This window comes from Cynocephalus volans, chromosome 7 (genome assembly GCF_027409185.1).
Source record: "Cynocephalus volans isolate mCynVol1 chromosome 7, mCynVol1.pri, whole genome shotgun sequence".
Lineage (NCBI taxonomy): Eukaryota > Metazoa > Chordata > Mammalia > Dermoptera > Cynocephalidae > Cynocephalus > Cynocephalus volans.
Genome location: NC_084466.1, coordinates 100,769,243 through 100,787,020, shown reverse-complemented (window position 1 = coordinate 100,787,020; position 17,778 = coordinate 100,769,243). Strand labels below are relative to the sequence as shown.

Sequence of the window (17,778 nt, the reverse complement as noted above, 5' to 3'; positions counted from 1 at the left end):
ACCATAGTTTTCAAGGGCAGAATGAGCATAATAACAACATTGAATTTAAACAGCTTATCTCTAGTCAAAAACAAAAGCATTATTTTCCATGAGCTAGATCAAATGTATATTTTCAGTAAGTAGATGAGACTATGTTGTCAATATCTTTTAATTTCTATAATTCTACTACATTCAAGGTAAAGAGGAGAGGATAAAGAGCAAATCTCTGTGTATGAAAGCACTTTATAACAAAAAAGGCTTTTATGGATATTATCAAAATTAGGCTTACAGATTGTATTTAATATCATTATAGTTATGTCATAGCTTTCGCAATTGAACTTGCATTTAAAGAATTAAATAAAGTGGTGATCGCCCAGGATTTTAGTTTCAATGTCAGGGAAACTTCATTCAGTTCCTATCTGTTTTATAATTTGAGAGTAATCTTTAAGTCTTCAATGTACATTTTGTGTATTAAAATTAGGCATTTTTAAATTTTGAGCTTCAAGTTCTTAAGAATCCACCATGCTATAATAGACAGACTTATTATTCCATAGAAACGATCCAAACTTTTTGTTATTGTTATTATTTTGTGACAGCATGCAAGACGACAGCATAGAAGCCTCTACCTCCATATCTCAGCTTCTAAGAGAGAGCTATTTAGCTGAAACCAGACATCGGGGAAACAATGAGAGGAGTCGAGCAGAGCCTTCCTCCAGCCCTTTCCATTACGGCAGTCCTGGGGCTGCTGAAGGCGGAGGCCAAGATGACCTTCCAGACCTTTCAGCCTTTCTAAGCCAAGAAGAATTAGATGAAAGTGTCAATCTGGCGAGACTGGCCATCAATCACGACCCTTTGGAGAAAGCAGATGAAGCTCAAGGTAGAAAACATCTTTCTTCTGATCAGATGAAACACTCACCTAAATCAAGTTTTGAGCCTAACTTCTGCCAGGATAACCCTCAAAGTCCTACCAGCTCTAAAGAGAGCCCCCAGGAGGCAAAAAAGCCACAGTATAGTTCTGAAACCCAGTCCAAAAAAGTATTCCTAAATAAGGCTGCCGATTTCATTGAGGAGCTGTCCTCCCTTTTCAAAGCCCATAGCTCCAAAAGGATTAGACCTCGTGCCTGCAAAAACCACAAGAGTAAACTGGAATCTCACAACAAAGATACCCAGGAAAACAGCTCCAGTTTCTCAGCTCTGTCAGAAAGACGAGAAAGATCTTCTGCTCCCATCCCTATCCCTGCGGATACCAGGGACAATGAAGTGAATCATGCCCTTGAACAGCAGGAAGCCAAGAGGCGTGAAGCTGAGCAGGCTGCCAGCGAGGCCTCTGGTGGGGATTCCTCCCCAGGGTCTTCACCTTCATCTTTGTACTACGAAGAACCTCTGGGCCAACCTCCCCGGTTCACTCAAAAGTTACGGAGCAGAGAAGTTCCAGAAGGAACCCGAGTACAGTTGGATTGCATAGTGGTAGGAATTCCACCGCCTCAAGTCAGGTAAAAATGTCTCGTTGGATATTTGGTAATTGTTTTCCATCTACCATGATCCTCCTGTCTAAAGCACCTTTTAAGTATGTGGTTTCAAAAAATTATATAATAATAGCAGTCAGCGTCTAAAGCACCTCTGTTCAACAGAAATATAATACTAGCCATGTCTGTAATTTCAAATTTTCTAGTAGCCACATTTTTAAAAAGTAAAAAGAACTAGGTGAAATTAAGTTTAATAACATACCTTATTTCACCAATATTAATATTATCATTTCAACACGTAATCAATATAAGCATTATTCATAAGATATTTCACATTCTTTTTGTCATACCGGGGATTTGAAATCCAGTTATGAATTCGACACTTACAGCACATCTCAATTTGGATGCTAAATTTTTCTAGGAAAAACTTAATCTGCATTTAGATTTCATAAAATACACAGTTGAAAAAGTAGATTGACATGCCCAAGTTATTCCAAACATTTAAAAGTTTTGCAATGACTGAATTGAGAATCCGTTTTTAACTTAAATTAATTAAAATTAAATATAATTAAAAATTCAGTTCTTCAGCTGCACTAGCCATATTTCAAGTGCCCAGTAACCCTATGTGGCTAATGACCACAGTATTGAACAGTGTAGGTTTACAGTCTATAGCCTAAAATAGGAAAGTATTTGAGGTCTCTATTCAATGAGTACCTGTGGTATTTTTTGAATTTTAAAGAAAGGCAAATAATAGGATAAAGACTAATAGAATAAAGATAGAGTAAGGCTGTGGCTAAGGTCAATTTAAAGATTCATTTTATATGTATTAAATTTGTTATAAACTTTTGATATCAGCTTAATGAACACTATTCTCCCTAATGCCCAAGTCTTTCCATAATATGACTGATGGGTAAAAGGGATATTTATCTTTTATGGGCCTACCATAGCCAGCTTTTCTGTGAGGCAAATGGAGTATAAGCTTCAGGGGTCCTCACTTGTACAAGCTATACCTAATTTTGTGTTCTAATTCTATTTTATTTTTTTGAGGAGTCCTTCCACATTTATCAGTTTCAGGTACCACAAAACCTGGAACCAGCCTTAGGCCCCCCGGGTGGCATTTGCTACGTCTAATATTAAAATGAATAATATGTGAATAATGTGGTTGAAATGTATTACTTTATAGAGAATTATTGGTACTTAGAGTCCTGTAAGAGCTACTTTGCCTCCCTAGCCACCTAATTACTTCAAGAATATTACTTCATTACTATTTAAAGTTTATTCTCTGTATGTAAAAAGGGCCTCATCATTTTTTTACATAATATTCATATCATATAACAATAATAGTATTAATATTAATAATAGCATTTTAATTAATATATGCATATTAATTCAAGGGATTCTGGCCTAAAGACATATTCATATATTGAATTTTGCTTTTCAAAGGCAACATAAGTCAATGTCAAATATTGTTTCTACAATGGCATATACATGTTACTGTCAGGTTATTCAACTGACTTCCTTGAAGACAGGGGTTCTATTGTTTTTGCCTTTGTATCTTGAGCACCAAGCACAGCTTCTTGCCCATAGTTGTCATTTAGAAGTGTTGAGTGAACTAATGAATAAGGAAACAAGAAAACAAGAAACGCACCTTAGATTTAAATCAGGAGTAAGACAGTTGACCTAAGATGTGGGAATGGTTGGGACCGAAGAACACAGGGCAGTTTCTGCCCTTCTGCTCTAAATGTGACTAATGACCTTCTTTGGGATCGTGGTCAGTAACCCTAGAGAGGTGACACTCCAGGACCATGATACCGATCTGTGGCGTCTGGTCAGTCTAAGGAAGCTGGCAAGCACTGAAGTTACGGTATATACACAATTTAGATTAGTTCTGTCCAGCCCACTACATAGTTTCTGGATATAGATTGGTCAAAAAAACATTTACACCAGACCATTCAGGACTCATCCGCCCCATTTCCCAACCATGACAATCTCATATCCAAGAATGAATTCAGTGCACCACGGAGAAAAATCAACCAGAAAGAACTTCAAAGTACCCATTCCCCCCCAAAACAAAGTAATCTGGTAACCACTCAAAAACTACTCAATTGACCACTAAAAATTTTCAAGTCTACGAATTTAAAAGTGAAAGAAATGTACAAAGCTTCCATGTACTACTAATCTTACCTGGGAAAAAATTCTTTATTAATAGAATTCATGCCTATATTTCAATCAATGCTTTGATACCAGGAACTTAGTAGGTATTGACTAAATATTTTCTGAATAAATCTGTACTTAATTTCATGACTATGGTTATATTAAGAAAAAAATTAGAATCTTCCAGGTAGGCTAGTAGCTGTGATTATTTTCCTAAGCACAGAATTGAGGAGTGTATAACTCTCATCAGAAAACAAATGTTTATTTAGCTTTTACTATATGCTCAGCACTGTTGTCAATGCAGTGACAGAGACAATATAAATATGTGTCCCTGCATTCAAGGAGCTTGTGATCCAATTTTTAAAAATCTCCTCATTTTTATAATACAAGCCATAATTACTATGAGGCTTCAGAGAAAGGATGAAAGACAACAACTCTCAAAGAACACTTCATAGGGGACTCAAAGACACAGGGAGAATTTTAGTTGAACTTTGAAGAGTGAAAAGGATTTAAATAGAAATTTACTCATTTATTGATTCAACAAACACCTATCGAGTTACTGAAGCAATTCACCAGGAGTACAAAACAGTTGTGAGCTATTGGAGGCCAGGGACCTTGTTTTGAAACCAAGTCTGAACTATTCTGAGAGCGTGGCTCACAATCTAGTGGAGAAATCAAACAGACATGTAATCAAAACACTGCAATATTGGGTATAAGGTCTACAATAGAAATAGGTACACGATGCAGTGGTGGCTGAAAGGAAGATATGAGTTACTTTGTTTAGAGTGCAGGATAAAGAAAGCATTAACACAGAGATGGAGACCAAGGGTGGAAGGGGAATGCAAGTGTGAAGGCCCAGAGGCAAGTGTTTTCAGGGACCCAAAGTACTTGATTATGTCAAGAATACGGGGTAACAAGTAAGGAAAGATTAGAGATAAGACTGAAGAGGTAGGTGGAAGGAATGCGTCCTTTCAGGCCAGGTCAACTCAACATGTTTATATAAGTGCACAGATGCTGGAATTGTAATGACAGGGAGGAGACTGACCTAATTAGAAAGGAGAGTAGAGCCATATGATTTTGAAGAGCCTTGAAAGCAAAGCAGAATAGTTCAGACTTGGTTTCAAAACAAACTGGAAACCATTCCAGGTTGTGTAGAGGGAATTAACAAGATGAAAGAGAGCATTTAAGGAGAATTAGTCTGGAAGAATGAGTTAGATCAAAAAAGAATGGAGGTCTGGACAGTTAGCTCACTTGGTTAGTGTGTGGTGCTGATAACACCAAGGTTAAAGGTTCGATCCCTGGACCCCATACTGGCCAGCTGCAAAAAAAAAAAAAAAAAAAAAAGAATGGAGCCATGAGGCCACTTAGGAAGCTGTGGAAGGCATCCCAGGCATCAGGTGCTCTGGTGGAACTGGGATGGTGCAGTGGAAAACAGGAGAAAGGATGTTAGTGAGCCATATTTAGGAGAAAAGAAATTAAGCTGAACTTATTGACTGACTAGATAGGAAGGATGAGTAAAAAAAAAAAAATCTACACTTTTGAAGCAGGGTACCTGAAAGAAAGAGGGGGTCTCTGACCAGGACTGAGAAAATGGAAGAGGGGGCTGATTTGTGGAGGAAGTTGATAGAGATTTGAGTCTGAGGGGATGGAGGGACCAGATCCAATAGGTGGTGAGAAATGTAGGACTAATGGTCAAATGAAAGGGTAATGGAACTAGGGATATTTCAAGGAGTAACCTGGACACTGGGAGACATCTGACACAGTATCTCTGTGATTATAAAGGGATTGTACATACAGGTAACACTTGGAACCGACTTCTAGTTGTTGGTTCAGTTCAGTGCTTGAGTGGAAGTTTTCCAACCTTCTTTAAGGAGTAACTCCCTACCCCCCCAAAAAACCCATTACATATTAACCCCAATACATATTACACACACACGTGCATGCACACACATATCTTTTCAAAGATAAAACTAGTGCTGTTGGTATTGAAGACGGGTGGGACAGAGAGAGCCTGGAGTCCTTACCTGCTTGCTCACCACTAAAACGTCTGAAGCATCTCCACAGGACCTAGGAGCACAGATTTTGATCCAAAGAATTCCTTTAAAAATGTGTTAAAATAATAAAATAATGAGACATTTTGATTTGCTATATGGGAACACTGTAGTCAAGAAGAATAGTATCCTTTTTGCTATTTTAACAAGAAAATGTAGTAAGCATACTGGGCAACTGAAGCCTAACCTTATATCTATGTGCTTCTGTGTGAAATCAGTATTTTCCCCATGTTCTTGTAACCCTAGTTTAGCAAACTGGAAATCATTTTTGCTTATACTGTTGATTTCCAAGTTAATTGGGTAGAAATTGTTTTATAAGTAGGGATGGGATCCCATATCACTGAAGTTAGCATTTTTGAAAGCTTGTTAATCTTGACCATAGCTTCGTTGGAGGAGTTGTCTTAGAATGTGAAATACACTCATGCATTACTTGCAGATGAAAGAGTCTGCAGGAATTCACAGCAAATGGCCATGATCCCTTTTTGTGTCCTGACTCCAAATTCTTTTCCCAGGAATGTACAGCTGGGTCACACTGTGTTTGCTTGTATACAAACTTCTGAGGTAGCATGAATTTACCTTTTATAAATGTCAATGCCAGCTATAGTTGTTCAGTTTTGTTATTGCTACTTCTGTACATTTGCCTACAAGTAATGTACCAAGGAAATGAAAAGGAAACAGAATAGTATCAAAAAAAAAAAAAAAGGAAACAGAATGGTATTTTTTTTACAAAAAGGATATCTTAAACGATATAGGGGAATTTAACATTACATTATTTAGAAGCTTTTTTCCCCACTTTTTGGGAAACCTATGTTCCTTCATTCATTCATTCATCCTACAAATATTATGTGTCTACTTACATGCCATGTACTGTTATAGGCACTCAGACTAAAGCAGTGAACAAGACAAATTCCTGCTTCATGGAGCTTAAAATCTAGTAAGGGACACAGATAAACAAAAATTATACAAGTGATTATATAATTACAATGTTATAAAGGAGGGAGCATATAGCAAAGGGACCAAACCTTGTGAGTAGGTTGGGGAAGGTTTTCCTGAAAAGAGGCATTAAAGCTGAGACATAAGGGATGACTCGAAGTTAGCCTGGCAAAGTAGGGTGTGGGGGGAAAGTGTTGTGGGCTGAAGGAATAGAAAGTTTGAAGCCCTTGAGGCAGCAAGGCAATTGCTGAGTTTAAGGAACTGAAGGAACTGATGTCACCAGAACATAAAGAATGTGGAAGAAATGGTTTGAGATAAGTCCAGGGAAGGAATAGAGGCCAGATACTAAGTGCCTCCTACTACAGGCTACTCAAAGTGCATCCCTGGACCAGCAGTGTCAGCAGCACCTGGGACCTTGATGGATAGGCAAGTTTTCAGGCCACATCTTGGACCTACTAAGTCAGGATCTCTAGGGAAGAGGCTCAGCCATATCTGTGTTTTAACCAACTGCTGATAATTTGTTGAAGCAGAGCAATGTGTACACATGGGTTCATTGTACTAGTCTCTCTACTTGGTGTGTTTGAAAGTTTCCATAAGAAAATGTTTTTAAAAATAATATTAGTAAGTTTTACATGTTTTAAAATTTTTATATAAGTGGAATCATAATGTCTATATTCTTCAGCTACTTGAATTTTTTCCCTAAAAAGTATATTTATGTTACATATAACTCTAATTCATTCCTCTTCATTCCTATATAGTGTATTACTATACTACTAGATTATTACATTATTGCTGTACATTTGGGTCGTTTCCAGTTTTTTTCTTAATATGAACAATGATATTGTAAATGTTCTCATATACTCTCCCGGTACACAAGTTTTTCCTGATGCATGAGTGTGTCTAGGCATGCAATTGCTGGCAGAGTATGTATAAGTTTAACTTTATGATGATACCAAATTGTTTTCCAAAGCAATTATGTCAATTTGCATTCCCACCAACATTATATACGAGTTTTGGCTGTCCTACATCATTGATATTGCTATTACCAGGCTGTTTAATTTTTGCCAGTCTAACAGGTCTGAAGTGTTATCTCATGTGGTCTTAATTTTCATTTCTGTAGTTACTAGTGAGGTTGAGATTTATTTCATGTGTTTATTAACCAGATAGCATTCTTTTTTTTTTTTTTTTTTTTGGCAGCTGACCAGTATGGGGATGTAAGCCCCTGATCTTGGGGTTATAAGGCTGTGCTCCAACCAACTGAGCTAACCGGCCAGCTCAGATAGGGTTCATTTTCTGTGAAGGGCTTGTTTACATCTTTCACTTGGTTCTGTTGGATTGTTCTTTTCTTATTGATTTGCAAACATTTTTAAATATTCTGGATATGAATCATAATATGTATTATGAAAATAACCTCTACCAGTTTGATTTGTCGTTTTGTTTTCTCTATACTGTCTTTTGGTAATTAGATATTTTAACTTTACTATCAAATTAATTAATTTTTCTTTTATGATTTTGGTTTTCGTAGTTTGTGTCTAGTTTAAGAAATTATTCCTAACAAAGTCATAAAGGTATTCTTGCACAGATGGTCACCAACTTACAATGGTTGAACTTGGGATTTTTCTACTTTACAACGGTGCAAAAGCCATATGCATTTAGTAGAAACCGTACTTTGAGTACACATAAAACCATTCCGGTTTTCACTTTCAGTACAGTATTCAATAAATTACATGAGATGTTCAACACTTGACTATAAAATGGGCTTTGTGTTAGATGATTTTGCCCAACTGTAGGCTAATGTAAGTGTTCTGAGCACATTTAAGGTAGGCTAGGTGTATTAAATGCATTTTTGACTTGATATTTTCAACTTACAATGTGTTTATCAGGACATAACCCCATCATAAATTGAAAAGTGTCTGCATATTTTGTCTTTAATATTTAAGTTTTTAATTCACTTAAGTTGATTTTTGTGTATAGTGTAAAGCAGAGAACCCATTTCAATTTTTTTTTTTTTTTAGGTTGGATAACCAATTATTCCAGCACCAGTTTATGGAAACATACACCTTTTCCCCACTGAGAGCTCTGTCATAAATCAAAATTCCATAAACATGTAGGTCTAGTTCTGGGCTCTCTATTCATTTCCTGTGGTTTATTTATTTCATTACAGTAGATTTTTCATAGTTCTTTATTTCCAAATTTTTCATTTTAAAGATGTTTGACTCTTCTTGGTCTTTTGCTCTACAATATAGATTTTAAAATCATCTTATCAAATTCCACAAAAAGCTTTTAAAATGTAACAGGATTTTTGGAATTGCATTGTATCTGTAGATCAGTTTAGGGGAATTTGACATCCTTAAAATATTGAGCTTTCATATTCAAGAGCATTGTATTACTCCATTTCTTTGGGTATTCTTTAATGTCTTTCAATAATGATTGGTAATCTTTTCTCTGGGTCTTACAAATATTTGGTTAGCTACATTCATAGGTAGCTCATTTTTTATGCTATTAGAAATGGTACCTTTTTTAAAAATTACATTCTATGTTTGTTATATAGATAGAGAAATGCAATTGACTTCCATAACCTTGCTAAATTCATGAAATAATTCTCACTTGAGAAATCTTCCTCATTCAGTAACTGCTAAATTCATAAACATTTATGTATAGATTTTTTCCTAATTCTCTATCTTATATTTGATTTCATTGCCTTTTTGAGCTGGCTAAGTCCTCCAGTACAATGTTGAATAGAAGTGGTGACACTGGGCAATCTACTCTTATTTCTAATCTTAAAGAAAATACTTTTTATTTTTTGACATTACGTAGGATTTATTGTATGTTATTTTGTCTACAAAGATTAAGACTTTCAAAAATCTCAGGGTTCAGGGCTGGCCCGTGGCTCACTTGGGAGAGTGCAGTGCTGATAACACCAAGGCCAAGGTCCCTATATAGGGATGGCCGGTTTGCTCACCGGCTGAGCATAGTGCTGACAACATCAAGTCAAGGGTTAAGATCCCCTTACCGGTCATCTTTAAAAAAAAAAAAAAAATCTCAGAGTTCAGATCCCCTTACCAGCTAGCTGCCAAAAAAATTTTTTTTTTAAATCATGGATGGATGTTGAATTTTATCAAACACTTCTACATTTATTGAGATTATCATTTTTTTCTTTACTCTGTTAATATGGTAACAAATATTAATTTTATTTTAAACCAACCTTGGATTCTTGGTATAAACACAATTTTGGTCATGATGTATTATCTTTTTATCTATTTCTGGATTTGGTTTGCTAGTATTTTGCTTAAAACTTTTGCCTTTTGTTCAAGTATGAAATTGGCCTCAATTTTCTTTCTCATACTTTTGTCAGAAGAGAATTGGCTGCAAGCCCCCAGGGTGAAACTTAATCAGTACAATTGCTATAGCCCTTGAGGCTGTTTATGGTTTGCCTCTTTCTGATTGGTTGTGACATCCATTCTGAATCAGCTGTAATTATTTTGAGTATCATTCCTGTATGGACCATATTGAAAAGGAATTCCAAGATTTAAAGTTTGGGAAGGTATATACGGGCAGTCATAAAAGAGAAGAGTCATTTTGAGAAGGAATAAGTAGTCAACTACACTGAATACTAATTAGAGGTCACATAAGATAAAAACTGAAAAGTGTCATTTGATTTAATAACATAGAGGCTATTAGGGACCTCAGTAAGAACAGTTTTTGAGAGAGTGATGGGTACAGAAGACAGATTAGAAGTGATTTAACAGTGAAAAGGGGATCATATCAAATGGTAGGTTGAGCACATGGGCCTACCTTCCCTTCCAACACCCCAAAACCTAATGGAAAACAATAAAGAATGTCTTGTATAGACCTGAAAATTTTAGAAATTCCCCAAAGGTAGAAAGCATATGGAAGGGACAGATCCAAGTTTTGTGGGCCCTGAAGTTTACAGAATTGGGGAGGTCCTCTTTAAGATAAATAATGTAAAATTGTGAATACATAATTAGGTACAGTACTGTCTTAGTCCATTTTCTGTTGCTGTAACAGAATGCCACAGACTGGGTAACTTATAAACAACAGAAGCTTATTTGGCTCACAGTTCTGAAGGATGGAAAGTCCAAGAACATGCTGCTGGCATCTGGCAAGGGTCATCCCACAGTGGAAGGCGGAAGGTAGAAGCAAGTGTACCAGACAGAGAGAGGAAATAAGGCAAACATCCTTTTCATTAGGAGCTCACTCCCAAGAGATAACTAACCCACTCCCAAGATAACAGTATTAATCCATTTAGTGACCTAATCCCTTATTAAAGTCCCCACTTCCTAACAGCATTATATTGGAAATTAAATTTTAACTTGAATTTCAAAGAAGACATTCAAACTGTAGCAACAGCCTTGGAAAGGAGCCACGCAAGTGAGGAAACTTGAAGCTTCGTTGGTTTTGCGGTAAATCTGCCTCTAGACAGATGGAAGCTGATGGACAGGGAAATCCGAAGCCCAAATTATATCCCAGAGAGGACTTCTGTAGAGCTAGGAACTCTTCAGGGATGCTCCAGGCTCAGAGTCAAAAGATACAGTGAAGTGGGAGGGGGCCCAGGGGCAGTCAGGGTGATTAATCTGGGAACTACGTTCAGAGCAGCTGTGTGGTCAGTGCTTCCTGCTTCCCCTGGGCTAAGCAACAGGCACAGCCATTTACTCAGAAGCCAGAGCAGCAACTGTGTGCTGGAGAGGCCAGGCAGTGTCCCAGACAGCTAGCAATAGCCAGCAGGACCGAGAAGCGACTGGTACCCAGTATGCACCCTACCGAAAATCATAGTCTGCCCCTTCTCAACAGTCACCAGACTCAATCTCCTGTAATCAGAGCCAATATCCCTGAAAAAGCAAGGTTATCAAACAGCTAAGGAAAGTCAACACCATGAAAAGGGCTCCAAATTAAACAAATGAAGAATTTATTCTGAAAGAAAGCAAACAGAGGAAAGGAAGAAATTGTACTTTAAAACATATAACATGGAAAGATTCAAGTACGTTGAATCAAAAACAGCAAAAAAACTAGACAATTCAGTATGTTCATTTGCTCCCTCATTCAATAACAATTCATTTTAGTACTGACTAGCCATCAGAAACTCTTCCAGGTACCTGGGATTCATCAGTAAATAAAGCAAAAATTTTTGCCATATTACATTCTCGATGAGGTGAACGAGAACACATTATAAACAACAACTTTAATAAATAAATAAATTATGTAGTAATTAAGTAATTAGTACTATGAGATAAAGAAAAAGAAGGATTTCTAGAAGGAAACAATAAGAAGTTTCTGGTCGGTCCTCCCCAAAGTAATTTAGTCTTTAAAAATATTTTAAAACTGTTCTCAACTTTGCTTTAATTGATCCTCTCTTTTGTTATATCTAAAATTGGCTATGTGATAAGAGGTGGTCTTGATGTCTTGGTATTAGCCAATTGCTTATTTATGCTTTTCTTAAGTTACCGATAAGTTTCCACCCAGAAGAACTCAATAAATTTTAATAAAACTTAAAGCATAGATGTATCCCCCCACTTACACCCCCCATCCTCCTGAATGGAACATAGCCATTGGGCATGAAAACTTAAGTTTTTTAATTTAGTAGCAGTCGAACAGGACATACAAAACACCAAATTGTGTCACACAATTCAACAAACTTTGAGTCCTGTGAGAAAACATCTACTATTATCCTATTGTCCAATACACTCTAGTTGCACTCTACATGTGCAGAGTTACTCCGATGCATGGAGAGAGCTGGAAATGTCAGTAAGTAAATATACTACCTTTTGGCTGTTTCAGGCCTTACCTTTTTCACTGAAGAGATCAAGCATTGTTAGATGAAGATGGTTAAAGACAATTCAAGAGAAATTCTTTTCTAGCACCCAAGCTTTCTTGAAAAATGAAAATGAAAAAGACTTGAGGCTAGAATAATTCTAATTTGAGTTCACTCATTTAACATTCAGACAACAAAAGTTTTCTGCGCAGGTTTGATGTCTCATAGACTGGGCTAGGTGCCAGATAAACAGTGGTGAACAAAGCAGGTGTGATAATCTCTGCCCTGGTGGTGTTTACTGTCCACTGAGAGAGAGAGAGGCATTAAACAAATAAAACTACAAATAAATACATAATTATAAATGATATATAGGTTCCGTGAAGGAAAAGAACAGGGTATTAGGAGAGGGAATAATACTCGTAGGAAGTGGGATAGGGATTTCGGAAGGACTAGGGAATGGTTAAAGAAAGACTCTGAATAATCGTTCTGTTAATGAGCATTATTACTGGTGAGTCAGAAATAACACATTCAAATTACATTTCGAAGTTGCTAATGTGCTAAAGCAATGAGTCATAATATTTATCCAAGCCATACTTTAGATGAAATAGTAACCTAACTATGGAATGGTGATATTCAGCCTAAAAGTCCAGTTAAATCTGAAAAATGTGTCTCTTCAGTGTCTCCCTTCCCAAGCTTGGTAGCTAGCCAAAGTAGCAGGTCTGGCAAGCTATCCTACTGCATTGAAGGTGGGTCCTTTTTATCATTTGGACCTGCCCCATTTCCCTAGATCACTGACTCATTTCTGTTGAGTCATGAATCACATCTGGCACCCACTGTCATTCTGTAAGTGTCATGAGGATTTGGTGTTCTAAAAACATGCAGCTGGTCAGGGCATTTCTATGAAAGTATTCTCTAACACGGATAGATGTTTGAGGAGACTGTGTTTTCCTTCTTCCCCTCAGAAGTCTTCAGGGTAGCTGGGTAAATATAATACCTTTTCTTTTACAAGGCAGCCTGACTGGTGTGTTATTACTAAGTGGATCATGGTGCTAAAGTCATAGTGAAAGAGTCATTCTTAGTGTGAAGTCAGGTTACTGATTGTTCTTTGGGCCTGGCAGAAGCCATCCTGGCCATCTGAGTAAGACAAAAAAGGTTCTGACGGAGAGTTTGGGCATTTGAATCATTCAGTGTAACTCCTTGTGGCTATCCATTTGCTCACAGATGTTTCCATTCTCGTTTTGGTAAAGATGAGAAACGTTAGCAGAAGAATTGAGATAATCCTAGAATGTCTGCATGAGGGAAGGTATTTATTTGTTTTAAAATAGCCATTTATATTTGTTTTATCAATTTAATACAGTTACATTGCTTAAAAAGTCAAATATTATTAAAGAACAGACCACTTACAACTCTTTTTGCAGTTTCCTATTTACTTACCTCCAGCTTCCTAAATAATATGCCAGTGGTACTCAGGACCCCTTTACAGTCTTAAAAATCGTTGAGGCCCGAAAGAGGTTTTGTATATGAGTTACAATTATTTATCATATTAGAAATTAAAACTGAGAAATGTTTAAAATATTTATTCACTCATTTTAAATTAACAATAGTAAACATGTTAACATAAATAATTTTATAAAAAGTAACTATTTTCCACAACACATAAAAAAAGTTGAGTGAGAAGAATAGTGTTGTTTTACATTTTTTGCAAATCTCTTTACTATCTGGCTTAATAGAAGATAGCTGGATTTTCATATTTGCTCCTACATTCAGTTTGTTTCAATATGTTTTTGGGTTGAAGTAGATGGAAAAAATTCAGCCTTATACAGACATGTAGTTGGTAACAGGAGGAGTATTTCAATAGCCTTTTCAGAGTATTGTGGCTATTCTTTTTTGATACCACATCAACATTTAACTAGCGGCAGCTTCTTAAAGGTTAGTTGCAATGCGAAACCTGAAACCGTACCAATGAACTTTTGTACTCTGTTAGACTAAAACCTATCAGTCTATTTTGAACTCTGAATGGATAACATCATGCATTGGTCATTTGGAAAATGAGTAATACAGATTTTCAAAAAATAACAGAGCTTATTTAATAGTATTTAAAAATCACATTTGTTAATATCACCACTGATTTCATCAAAAAGTCTTTAAGTATTGGGAAGCCCTAAACTCACTGTGAGAGATTTCCAAAATCTACACATTTTCCAAAATTCTCACTTTTCCTTGAAAGCTTGAATTTTTTCATTGGCAACAAATGCTATCAGTTATTTTTACTGAAAATGACAGACTTGCTTCCTTGTTTTTGAAAAAATGTCTGAAGAATACCCAATTACGAATAACCATAATTTGTCTGTCAGTTGTTTTTTCAAATTAAAATGTTATTTCATGCATGAAGCAGCTAGTTCAACCCTCAATTCAAGCAATCACGCAAGTGCTCTTCTCATTTCACCACCCAGAATATTATAAATACATTGACTCAAGGTTAAAGTTTAATGAAAGTAATGATTTTTACTGCTTTATTAAGTGAAACTGGATTTTTCTTTTTTTTCTCGTTTTCTCTTTTACTGCAAGTGTGGTGGTAAACACAATGACCACTAGTCAGTTTTGTGACAGTGCTTTAACTTCTGTTGCTAAAGCACCAGCAATTTTGCTCTCTGTGGCTTTTGCACCATCAGTGTAAGTGTCAACTTAAATGAAAATAGTTTTGTCTTTCCAGAAAGTAAACTACACTTTGAGAACCACTGTAATATGCTTATACTGCTATTGCTTGGTATGCTGATGTGAGCTAGTTTCTACTGACTTCTTGTTCCGTAAGATGGGGGTTTAGCACCCCTACACTAAACCAGCACTCCACTGTTCTTTCCTTTATCGCCTCAATATAATCATATCTCACAGTTTGAAAAAGTATTTAATGTTTGCCTTCTTGTTACTACAGGAGTATTATTCACTACCAGACCTAGTAGTTTGCTTGTTTCCTAGTAGTTTAAATGTTTCCTTGCTCATACAACTTTTTATTTTGACCTAGAGTTCATTACTGTCTTGTTTTTTTATGTGCTTAGTTCTTTGGTCTTATCGCAAATTTGTCTCAATTCTCCAAAAAAATTGTGAAACTTCTATATATTCTCTTCCGCACAGTTAAGCCTCAGGTGATACAACAGGCCCATTTATTTTTCCCTAGAAAAATCTCTTCTGAAGCCCTCTTCCTCCTGCTCCCACATGGAGCAGCTGCTCACTCAGCCTGCAATTCAGCCTTCATCCTGGAATATCCCCAAACTACTCAGAAGAGGCGAAAGTTCATTTTCCAGGCTGGTTGGTTAGCTCAGTTGGTTAGAATGTGGTGTTATAAGACCAAGGTCAAGGGTTCAGATCCCTGTGCCAGCTGATGCCAAAAAAGAAATAAAAATTAATTAATTAAAAATAAGTAAAAGTTCATTTTCCAAACTTGTAACCAGTTCCCTGTCTTAAGATCTGTGTCTTCTTCCCCGTTGTTAACAACCTGTGTCTCCATATCATAAAATTTTCTGGGATTCTGTTACACCAATCAGCTTCTTCTTTCACTGAACGACAAATAGGTACTTGGTTTTCACATTTCTCGATTCTCCTGGCTCCTCAGTCTCCTATCCATCTTCCAAAGGTCTCGAGGTTCTCAGGTCTGCTACTGTCTCCCCTCCTATTCTTTTTGTCCTTGTGGTTTTGTACCTTGTAAAATTTCTTTTATTCTCATTTTAGAGGCATTTCAGGAGGGGAGTAAAAGTAAGCACATGTGCTCAATATGTCATGTTTAATTGGACACCCAGTATTTGGATTTGGAACTGCACCTGTTCTGAGGGTTTTGTTCATACAAGCTCCTTGGGGTCTTGTGAGATTTATGCTTTGGAAGATTTATGAACCCATTTCAGCAGCTGCCTGTGCTGCTGCTGTCACAACAGAAATCAAAGACTGGCTTAAAATTTGATGAAGCAAATAACAAATACTTACCAAATATTGACTACTAATTTTTTCCATCATTTGGTCTTTCTTTTTTCTTTCTTTTTTTTTTTTTTTTGAAGATGACCGGTAAGGGGATCTTAACCCTTGACTTGGTGTTGGTCACGTTCCCCGAAGTGAGCAAACCGGCCATCCCTATATAGGGATCCGAACCTGTGGCCTTGGTGTTATGGGCACCATACTCTCCTGAGTGAGCCACGGGCCGGCCCTCATCATTTGGTCTTTCAAGAAATCTTTCAAGCATTTATTTTCTGAGTACCCACCATGTGCCAGGTGCTGGGATTGCTGTGGTAAATAAAACGGATGAGGTCCTCTGATGCACTTTATAATCTAGTGAAGGGAGAAAACAATAACCAAGTAAACATGTATATAATTTCAGATAATAATAAGTGCTATGAAGAGAACAAAAGAGAGTAATGTGATAGAGTGACTGAGGATAAGAAGACTGCGTTGGGCAGAGGGTCAGGGAAGGCTGTTCTGAGGAGATGACATTCGAGTGCTGACCTGACTGAGAACGACCTATCTTTGTCAAGATCTTGGGGAAGAGGATTTCAGGAAGTATGAAAATTCCAAGATGGAGAAAAGCTTATTGTGTTCCCAGAATAGAAAGAAGGCCAATGTGATTGGAACATAATGAAGGGAAGAGTGATGGAAGACTTCTGGGATCCAGAAGCCAGAGTTGGAAAGGCAGATTTGGGTGTTATCCCAAATAGAGGTGATATTCAAAACTATGGGATGAGATAAGATGGCCAAAGGAGGTGGGATACAGAGAACTGCGCTAGGCATTCTGAATGCTACAAGAGCATATAAGGCATGGCCCATACCTTCAACGAATTTGCAATCTAGTGAAATTGGCGAGACAAGACAAACTTTCTTTTTTTTTTTTTTTCTTAAAGATGACCAGTTAGGGAATCTTAACCCTTGACTTGGTGTTGTCAGCACCACGCTCACCCAGTGAGCGAACCTGCCATCCCTATATGGGATCCAAACCCATAGCCTTGGTGTTATCGGCACCACACTCTCCCGAGTGAGCCACGGGCCAGCCCAAGACAAACTTTCAATTTAGAGAATAATTAGACAGTGTATAATCAAGTCTTGCATGACATCATACAGGTTTTTTTTAAAAAGCAATGTTAGAAAATGTAACAATCATTGAGAATTGATGGCAAAAGGTAGCTTTGTGTAGGAGGTGATATCTGAGGCAAATTCTGCCGAAAGGCAGACGAAGAGAATCTCAGATAGAGAGAAGGAGCAGAGACTTGAATGAGGGGGTGACAATGACATATTTATGGAACCATAGAGAATAGCTTGGCTGTTGGGAAGTAGTTGGATAGGTGGGTTTTCTTAAATACGCTTTAGAATCTTGCTTTATAAATGGTGGGAGGGAGGAATTAAAGCACTGAGTGGTTAGAGCTGAAATTACAGTAAAGTTAGCACTGCC

General features: G+C 37.0%; 1 protein-coding gene across 5 annotated transcripts in view; it reads left to right on the top strand.

Annotated features, from left to right (window-relative positions):
• Positions 1-17,778, top strand: part of MYPN (myopalladin) — a 106,549-nt gene that overhangs the window by 24,001 nt on the left and 64,770 nt on the right. For 4 of the 5 annotated variants that reach the window (XM_063101754.1, XM_063101755.1, XM_063101756.1 and 1 more), the window contains one exon: positions 576-1,472. The exons of the other annotated variant lie outside the window; for it this stretch is intronic. In XM_063101754.1, the coding sequence (XP_062957824.1) occupies positions 577-1,472 (896 nt within the window). In that variant the 5' untranslated portion in view covers position 576. The remainder of the gene's footprint in view (positions 1-575; positions 1,473-17,778) is intronic. 5 annotated transcript variants of the gene reach the window in all.